The sequence below is a fragment of the Poecilia latipinna genome, unplaced genomic scaffold (assembly GCF_001443285.1).
Source record: "Poecilia latipinna isolate Pla-1442-1.1 unplaced genomic scaffold, P_latipinna-1.0 Scaffold331, whole genome shotgun sequence".
Classification (NCBI taxonomy): Eukaryota; Metazoa; Chordata; class Actinopteri; order Cyprinodontiformes; family Poeciliidae; genus Poecilia; species Poecilia latipinna.
The window spans coordinates 442,715-453,071 of record NW_015112947.1 but is presented as its reverse complement, the minus strand read 5'-3'; the positions used below and the strand labels follow the sequence as shown (position 1 = coordinate 453,071).

Below are 10,357 nucleotides of genomic sequence, written 5' to 3'. Positions count from 1 at the left end.
ATATATATATATATATATATATATATATATATATATATAGACGTGTTTCACTGCTGGCTGGAACCAGAACCCGTCCTGAATCTTTTTTTCTGGTTTTAATAAATAAAACTGGAACCAAACTTCATCCTCCGGTCTTTGGTTCTACCAGCTGGACTAACGGACCTGTACCAGCTCCACATGTTGAGACACGGAAACATAAACAGGTGTGAAAAAGAGTTTTATGGAAGCCCATTACTGCCAGGAAAGGAAAAATAACAGCTGAAACCAGAAGTCATAAATTTGATTTTAAAAGTAGCAAATATGAGATTCAAAGTAATAATTACAAGATTGAAAGTCAATTATGATACACAAACTCAAATGATAAAATAGTCATAATGTCAACTTTAATAATCATAGTTATGAGATACAAAGTCACAATTTCAACTTCCAGCATCACATATATGAGATAAAGTTGAATTATGAGATATAGTCATAATTTAGAGATAATGGAGGAGATAATGTTCTCAGATAAACAGCATGACTTCCGATCTCAATCGTAAAAAAGGCAGTAAAAAATCTTAATTATGACTTTAAAGCTCATAATTATGACTTCCTGTTGAGCTTTTGTTTTTCCTTCATGGTGGAAATGAGCTTCCATATGTTTTCCCTTTACTGATTTCCTTTTTTTTTAACTTGTTTTTCACATTTTTTCAACACTGAAATGTGAGAAACATTAAAAGTATTAAACAGGAATCAGGAAGCAAACATTTTTTCTCTCCTCTGTAAGTATCTAAAGTCCTGATCCGTGTTTACGCTGCTGGTTTTATTTGAAGGAGAACTGGATGGTTTTCACCCAGTTCCTGTTTCTGTGTTTGCTTCCTCTCTTATCTGACCTTTTTCTGCCTCTGGCTCAAAATGTGAGAGCATTTAATGATTGATAAACGGCGTTTGGCTGAAATAAATCAGTCGGTGCGATGAGGTTCATGATTAACAGCAGCAGGGAGGCTGAGCAGATAAAGCCATCAGTCATCATCGTTTGGCCAAGCTCCAGACTTTTCCTCATTCCTCTGCTCACATCAATATTTTCCTTTCTTTTATAGCCGGTAAAATTATAACCCAGCCAAGGCGGCGGGAACGTTCAGAGACAGTCTAATAATATTTTATCTGAATGATCCAAGTCGACCGAACGAACCGAGACTCTGAGTCAGAGCACAGAGCCGACCCATCAGGAAGTAAAAACTGGCTTTTGTTTCTCTTAAAAGAAGCAAAAATCATTATCGAATGTTAATAATTCACTCTGATTTTTATGCATGTTTTGCCTCGTATCCACAAAAAAAAAAGAAGGATTTTATCAGGATTTTATGTGATAAACCAACACAGAACAGGTGCAAAACTGTGAAAAAATAAACATTTTTACAAATATCAAAATCTGAAAAGTGTGGTTTGCTTTTGTAATTATTCCCTGAGTGCATTCAGTCATAAACAGAACCGTTTCCACCTGATTGTAATTTCATCTCATTATAATTAACAATAAAAAGGAAGTGAGTTCTGTCATAAATTATGATTAGAAACATGCAGTGCTGTAAAAAAGTAATTTTTCCCATAATCTTTTAAAAAGAGAAGAAATCCACAAAAAGAGGGAGAAATATTCACTCCAGTAGCTTTAGTCAGATTGACAGACATCTGAATACAGACCAGATCAACCATCACATAAAACAATCAGTTCCAATGAAACATTTTCATTTTCTCCCTCAGGAATCTGGCCTTGCAGCAATCCCTCCTCCATGATGAGCAGACAGTCGATTTATTGGTGACTCAACCAACAAAACTTTGGTTTAGTCCCACAGATCACCAGGAACCTTAAAGTTGTTGCATTGTTGAGTAAAATCAAACGGACTGAAGAAAAACCAGAATGTAAATTCATGAGGTTTAGGACCCGTCATGTCGGCCATCTTTGATCCGTTCCTCTGGCATGTCTCTGTTCTGGTTGATGTCAGTTTGTGCGTCAGAACAGGAAACCGACACCAGCTGGTTTCCATGGATCATAAAGGTACTCAAACTGAAATTACAAACATAAATTCATGTAATACTAATGTTTTCTGATTAAATGTGTTTGTTAGGATTTTTGGCTGCATCAAATGGAAACACTTCGAATCACATGGTCTACAGCCGGACGTTACTACTGGCAGAAATGACGAAGAAGACAGGAAGTGGTAGGATGACATTAGCGCTGCAGGTTTTTGTTACTTACTGTGTGAACAAACTTCCACATGTGGGATTTTAATAATTATGTTTCTTACTTAATGGAAACATGGCAATTATGAAGTTGTGTTTTTTCAACATTAGCAAAATCTCAGTTGTCCCATCAAACTCTGGGGTTTCTGAGTTTAATTTATGCCAGAGAAAAATGTACGATTTATTCTCTGGGTCTTTAACTTTGAAAGTCCAGAGTTTTACCTGTATTTATAAGCTTCGCTGGTCTGCAGGCATCCAGATAGTTAACACGTCGTTTGGCAGAAAGTGAACGATCCGACTGGCTGTGACTGACATGGGGAGGGAGCAGCTTGCAGGGATTTGATCCAGCCAGAGAGTCTCTGCTGGATTTCTAGTTCAAGTCTTTAACTGTCTGGAAAATTCAGCTAATATCTGTGAAGTGTTTTTGTGTTGGCAGTCGCGTCGCTGCTGCAGTGAGCAGGTTTTAAACTTTCAGGCTCATTGGCTTGTAGATCAAACACATCAACCCTGGAGCTTTTTATTTATTTTCCAAAGAACAGAAAGTAATTCACCTTTATGTCCAAAGCAAATGTTACTTTGCTGGCTGGGACTGCTTTCTGTCACATGTGGGATTCCTCAGGGTTCTGCCCTCGGGTCACTTTGACTTGGCATCTACTTGTTGTTCCTACTTCAAATTTTAAAGCAACTTTTACTTCTGTGTCACCAAACGAATGCAGAAACTTCGCTGGCTGATACTTTATGTAACATTTAAACGTTTTTTGTTCTGCTTTTCTTGTTTTCCGTAAAATGACCTCAGTGCTTTCTTAGCAGACATTGTCTTCACATGTAGAATGAATGAATTGTATATTAACAGTCATCAGACCTGTGCACAGCAAACGCCCAGGTTCTTCTTCTTCTGGTTCCCTATTGAAAAAAATTCACTTGCACAAGATCTTTAAGTCAATTTCTGACATTTTATTACTGTTGCACCATTTATACAAGTACATATAATTTTAACGCATCAATTTCCATATCATTTTTTTTGTCTGTTTGCTTGAATGAACATGTAGAAATAGCTGCGGTGAGACATGGAATGAAAATATCGATCGTAGTTGGCATGGATGCAGACTGAGAAATTATCAATACTCATTTGTTTTTCTATTTTTATTTTTTTCCACTTGACCAAAAAGACAGGACTACAGGTTCACCCAACCACAGACATGCAATTTACTGAGTCAAGAGAGGAAGAAAAGAAACATAATCAAGTGACACACAACCGTCCTCGGATGTTTGTTTCTGCTACGGTTCAACGAGTGCTGGAAGGAAGACGCCGTGTGTCGGTGGATGAGACGGACGGTGAGGTGACGACACTGAGACCTGCATTTATGCACAGGAGGGAACAGGAAGGCCTGGAGGTCGGAGTTTAGGTTGCTGGTATTCAGTATTTTACTCTCCAACAATGCAAAGACATTGGTTTTAGAGCCTGGGTGAAACTGGTGGAAACCGGGTCACAAGCAGAATCTGAACCCATTACGTCGCAAAGACAGGAGAATAACTACTTCATAAACTTTATTTCCTTTTTTTGTTTAATTCAACATTAATCAAAGTTACAACATGGATTCCTGCTTGCCACTAAACTTTCTACTTTTCCAGTGTCCTCCAGAGCTACAGATGCTAACAAACATGCTAACAAAAAGGATTAATCAACTCAGAGTCTTTTCCCAAACAAAGTACCTCTGGTGGAAACGGCTCCAGGTTTTATCCCGTTTTAGGTTTGGTGACGAAGGAGGAGCAATAATTTCAGATCTTAACTTTATTTGGCACTTTAAATCTCATTCAGAAATAGCTGGACGTGTTTTCAAATTTAAGTTTAAAGAAGTTCTACTTATATTTTGTAAATTGTGAGCAGTGAGTTATGAAATCATTTCCAATAATTAGTATGTGAGTTGTTGGCCCCCTGACGTTTAGCTTACATATGAATGATTTTCCATGTTTGCTGATTCCAGATGTTTGCTGGTGTTGCTGCTTTATATGCAGCTGTTTCTGTGTTTGGAGTTTGTTACAGGATGGACTGAAAAGTCAGAACTTCTGCTGAAAACAGAAAATGTTTCTTCAAGAGTGAAACATTTGACTAGATTTAATTCTAAAGAATAATTGGTAACAATCAAGTCTCAGAGGCAGGATATCTTGGGTGTCAAATTTGACAAATATATCAAGATATGAAGCCAAAGCAAAGTTAACCTGGATGAATTTTCTACCATTTTAAGTCGTTTCTTTTCTAAATACCAGAATGTCAAGGTGAAGGAAACTACATCAACGCTCAGATGAACGTTTTGATAAAATGGTTTCATTTTCTGTTGAGGAATGTTTAAAGAGGTTAACCTAAATACTGAAGTATTTAATGTGAAACCTAACAGTGAAGAGCTGTTGCAGTTTTAAAACTGAGGATCTTAGATCAGGAGGAAAAGCCTCTCAGGATGTTTGAGTGCCAGTTTAGTCTGCCGTCTTTAGAAAGACACAACTGGACATGTCCTTCCCAAAGCGTCTTCCCGGCTCCGTAAACATCACCGTTTCAGCCTGACAAGAAGTTCAGACAATCTCTCAGATTGTTTGGCCTGGCTGCTGGATATGTCACTATCTGTTGGATTAAAAGACCAGAGAATCGCTTGAAGCTTCACTGGAACATTTTAAAGGTATTCTTGGCAAGGCTTTGCAAATTTTTTAAGTATTACAAATGCTAAAAAACCACTTAGTTTTCTTACAATATAGCTAAGGGTTTCAGTACAAAATGTAGAAGTTTATGTGAAAAAATCCTACAATTATTTGCAAAGCCAGCGATTTTCAACCTTTCAAATTCCCCAGAAAGCTTCAGCATTCTCAGTCAAAACTGTTACAGCTCCGCCGCCCGGGAAACGGGACGTTCTGGGTCAAAGGCTGGACAGATGTAATGCAGATCCAGCTGGTGAAATGACCTTTGACCTCTCACTCCTCTGCAGCGCAGGCTGCAGGTGAGAGCATGAATGCAGGCAATTTGGAGGTTATGAGTGGATGAAGGATGAAGGTGACGTTGCAAAGGCGCACGGCCGACACAGACTCGTATCAAAGTTCAAATACTACAGCAGAAAAAATAGATTAAAACATAACAATAATAATAGCAATAATCATACGCATTGGTGGGAAACGTCTCCAGTCCTCCTCATTCAACAAATCATCATTATCATCATTACAATTATTATTATTATTGTTATCATAATATGGGCGGGCTAGTAATTTCATTTTCTTTTTAAATCTTTGTCATCGTTGAGTTAGGTCATTTGTTTCTTCGTTTTGGAAAACAAGCTGTCCATTAATCTTGAACTGCTACGGTTTGATCCTTGCTTGGCGCCTCCGTGGCCGGACCGTCGGCGGCTGGTGTTGAACTAGGCGCAGCGGCGCCATCTTTGGTCGCCGCGGGAGCCGCTGCCTCTGTGGGCTTAGGGTCAGGTGAGGTCGCCGGGGCCGCCTCGGCTTTGGCCGCCGGTGCAGCGGGGGCCTCAGTCTTTTTGGCGTCGGCCTCCCCTTTGCTCTCGGCTGCAGCGCCGGGCGCCGCGGCCTTCGTCTCCGGCTCCTTGGCGGCGGGAGCCGCCTCTTTGGCCGCGGCCGGTTTGTCGTCAGCCTTGGCAGCGTCGGCGCTTTTCGGTGCCTCTGCTTTGGGCTCGGCGTTGGCGGCAGGTTTTTCCGACTCCTTGGCGGCGGGAGCAGCGTTCTTCTCCTCGTCCTTCGGCGCTGCGGCGTCCGCCGCCGGCGTCTCCTTGGCCGCCGTGTCGTTCGCTACCTCCTTAGCATCGCCGGCCTCAGGGGCCTCGTCCTTCTTGTCCTTCGGTGCTTCGCTCTCCTCGGCCGAGGCGCCTTCTGCTTTGGCGTCTTTGTCTTTGGACTTGTCGTCGTTTACATTGTATCCCTTCTTCTTTTTGCTGAGCTTGCCTCCCATTTTAACTCTCTGGCCTCTAAAACAGAAGGAGAAAAAAAGTAAACTTAGTATTCTAATGTAAATGGTTGTTATCCAAGCCTTTACAAAATTATTTACAACCATTTATGGCTTTGGGGATTTAAATGACAAACCAAAACAAAAATAATCCGTAGGTGTAAAGTGGAGGGAAACTGGTGACTTTTCTCTGCAGGTACAAATGCAGGTTGTTTTTTTTTTGTCCACCACTTTTCTGCATCTACAGATTAAAAGTTCGGCCAATTCTTGTTTGCTAAATATCTCAATATGCAATAAGCATATTGTTTAGCTCAGAGGTTCCCAAACTGTGGGGCGCGCCCCCTATGGGGGGTGCCGTGTCATTGCAGGGGGGGCGCGGGAAGCCGTCTGGATAAAAAAACCCAAAAAAAACATGAACACTGTATGCGCTGGGTTTTTACCTTAGAATGGCCAACTCTCTGTTATTCCTATGTCAATTTGATACAGTAGAGGCTTCCTCCCTTCCCATCTCTGTGTCCTCTGTCACTTTTATCAGCAGTTAAAACTGTTTAATCCGTTGTTAACATGTTGTAACTATTTTTCGGAGCCGCCTTTAAACGCAACATGAGCGCTACGGCGCTGGGTTTCCACCTGTGAAGGAGACCTGCTGCTGCTGGGCGGAGCTACGTAGGTTTGTGTTAGAATCACGGCAGCAAACCAGCAAAACGCAAATAACTTTTCAGTTTTTCCCTCCAAACTAACCGACTGAGTTGAGTAAAGCTGTTGGATGCAGGTAATGTTAGCTAAAAGATGACTAGCTAATATCAATACAGCACCTGTAGCTTAACAAGTAGCTTGTAGGCTACCGATGTTGGTGTCTATTTTCAGCTACGTACATTCATTTTGTCCCCAAAAAAGTCACACGCGTCGTTTCAACCAGACAGCCATTTGTAATCCATAGGGGGGGCAGAAAATGTTTGGGAACCACTGGTTTAGCTCAAGATGTCATTTGATTTGTGTAACCACTTGGTTCTTTTACAACCCAGTTTTACTTGAACAGAAGATAAAACAAAGCTGCAAGTATTCATACAGACACTGGAAACACTGGATATGTGAGAGCAACGCGTCAGGCAACATGTTGCATCGTATAGTAACGTAGCTTCATGCTAACGCTGTGGATGTTTAGACTTTCCTGCACCACTCTGTGTGTGTCTCTAATTAAACTCATCTCGGCCCAATCCTTCATGTGCGTGTGTCTGTTTTCCATCAGCGATTGGAAACGTGAGGTGTGAAACGACATCCCACGAAGACAGAAAGCCTGACCTCAGATCAGCAGAGAGACGCGTATCCGTTTCATCTCTGGTCACCAGGAACCAGGTCTGCTTATCCTCCGTTAAACACAGAGCGGCACCGTGAACTCAGTGAACTTCATACTTTGTGGAACATTACATTCCATGCATGCCAAGACGAAAGACACACACACACACACACACACACATCTTTCTGGCTCCTCAATCAGCTGAAGGTAGGTTTCACCATCTGCCTGCTTCACAGGGAGGAAACTTCAACATGCAGCAAATCAGGCAGAACAAGAGCAAACGGCTCAAAACGTGCTGGTTTGAACTGATGGAGGGAAATCTGGAAGCGAAGCCTCTGAACCTCCTTCAGGTTCACATCTGGATGCTGAACTTCTGCATTCAGAGCAGAAAACAGAAACTAGATGTTGAATTTCAACAGTAATCTTTTACAGTTCATTTTAATCATTTGTCTCATTAAGTGGTGGAAACTAGAAGTGACCCGTTTGGTACTCCAGATGTACGGGAGACAAATTATGCCTCTGGAAAAAAAAAAAAAGTTGTGACAATCTCTGAATTTCTGACTTTTTTCTCAGAATTCGGAGAGAAAAAACAAATTATTTTTTCTTCTTCCTGTTATAACTGCTGTTCTTTATTGGCCCTGATGCTCCTCCGTACAGATGATGTGTGTGAAGTGAATCGTCTTCCCAGGCGGTGAAACACTGCTGCTGCTCTCAGACTCTCCCTGACTGGACCGGCGCCAGCGGTGAATCCGCTCAAAATGCTAATGTCCTCCCGGCCACAGACTGAATCAGTCCACTATTCAGGCTAAACTCCTGTGACCGTCCAGCGGCTGGCGGCTGCCAGGAACGCCGCTCCTGCCTCGGCTCTCTCCGGCCCACAATGGAGCTCTTCACGTCGTTTGACGCCGCTGGACAATGAGCCCCAATCAGCCGGCAGACAATGGCGGCTCAGCCGGAGGCGTGTGTTTTCCCGGCCCTGCAGTGTGTAAAAAGCTCCGGCGGCGCGGAGACAACCTGGAGAAAATACAGCAAGTCCAACAAAAGACCAACTGAAACCTGCAGGGCAGTAAATATGATCCTGTGACGTCATTTTAAACATCAGCAAAGAAGAAAGGCAAATAAATACTAATCGGTTAAAAACAATTCAGTATGTTGCAACTGTTAGCAGAATGAAACCTGATGGAGCTGCAACCGACCAGAATCACTACGAAATGTTTCATTCAGCGCTTCCATGTTTGTTTTATTTTACCTCAATACATACAAAAAGCAGTTTTGAAATAATTTATTAAAGTCAGGGTGTCTTAACTATTAACTCCTCTCTTGTTGAATTTAATCATGTTTTGCTTCAGTCTGACGACACGAAGTAGGATGAAGACGGATCAGACAGACGTTTTGTGTTCCAGTCTTCTGCAGCAAATTATTAATATTACTGATACAGTTCATGAATATTGTTAAACTTTAAGAACTTTTTAGTTTGAACCTTTGATGCTGCTGTTACGCCTGAATTTCCCCTTGGCGTGAAAATAAAATCTGTTTTGTTTTTAGTCTATAAATATAACACACATAATATGAGATCATAATTCATGTTTTAGCTTTTTGTTCTCCAACAAACATCAACAGAACTGGTTGCACTGGACTTTCATTACTGGTTTCATAGTGAAGGGGGAAATACAAATGCACACCACACTTTTCAGATTTCAGTCTCAGTTTCCTTACAGTGATTCTCTGCTCTGCTTTAAGATCCCAAGTGGAGTTTGTTTGTAGCAGAGCTTTGGGAGCCGTCGCTGTAAGAAGGTGAACTGTTTTAAATCTGCAGACTTTACGAAACTCCAACATGATGCATCTCCTCGCCCAGGAATGTTCGCTGACATGATTAAAACCTGCTGAGCTACTTTGTCCTGCTTTATTTCCGCCATGTTCAGCAGTTAGCGCGCGGCGCAGGCCCGGCCTCATAAGGCTGCTGAGCTCACAAAGCGCATGATTGATCGCAGCATCGGCCCTCGCTGGAAAAGTATTTATGGAACATTATTAATCTCCAATCAGGCCCGAGTCCTGCGAGTCGAGGCAGGGCAGCGGCTTCCTGAGGAGCAGATGGCCGCGTCTCCTCAGATTCTTCTCCAACTTCTCGCCGTCTCTGAAGAGTCATCTGTCACGCCTCCACAGCGGCTCGGCTGAAACTCTGCAGTCCGGCTCTACAACCAAACAGCTAACGGGAAAATCAGAGTGAGTACAACCTGGCAACCCTCAAAGTCCAGGGACTCTTTGGGTGTTTACTGACGACTTTCACTGAATAATTTAAGTGGATTTAACTTTTTGTTTTACGTACTTAGACTAGGCTCTTGATGTAAACAAGTTGAGGATCTACTGAGGTAAAAACCATTTAAACATAAACGGTTACAGTTTTTCTCAGTCACTTTGGTGCATTTCTTGAATCAACAGTAAATATATTTCTCAAAATAATTCATACAAACAGCAAAACACCAAAGAAATTCTTAGTTTGTGTCTTAAAATGAAACATCTGAAGATGTCGGTGCTTCAGAAAGAGAAGTTCTGGTTTCATTGGGTTTGGATCAGAGTCACATTGACTCAACACTAATCTGATGTTCCTCTGTAAACTGGAGATTACAAGAATTGTAAATTATGATTATGGAGATCAATGGTAAGAGACTGGATGATGTTTATGTTTATACTTTTACAGAAATGAAGACGAACTGCAGAGCAGAAAGGAAAAAAAAACTAAAGGAGAAATGGGAACAGAAGACAAACTGAAGGAGATCAGTAAACGCAGGTCTGCAGGAATTATATGAGATTATAATTTTCATCTTCATGCTGAGAAAAATTCCTCAGCTGCCCCTCCACCCCCCCTCCTGCCCCCCCACCTCCCCTCCTGCCCCCCCACCTCC

At 41.7% G+C, this 10,357-nt stretch overlaps 1 protein-coding gene across 2 annotated transcripts in view; it reads right to left on the bottom strand.

Annotated features, from left to right (window-relative positions):
- Positions 1 to 3,147: 3,147 nt before the first annotated feature.
- Positions 3,148 to 10,357, bottom strand: part of basp1 (brain abundant, membrane attached signal protein 1) — a 43,821-nt gene continuing 36,611 nt past the window's right edge. For both annotated transcript variants that reach the window (XM_015035345.1, XM_015035344.1), the window contains exon 2: positions 3,148 to 6,179. In XM_015035345.1, the coding sequence (XP_014890831.1) occupies positions 5,540 to 6,163 (624 nt within the window). In that variant the 5' untranslated portion in view covers positions 6,164 to 6,179 and the 3' untranslated portion in view covers positions 3,148 to 5,539. The remainder of the gene's footprint in view (positions 6,180 to 10,357) is intronic.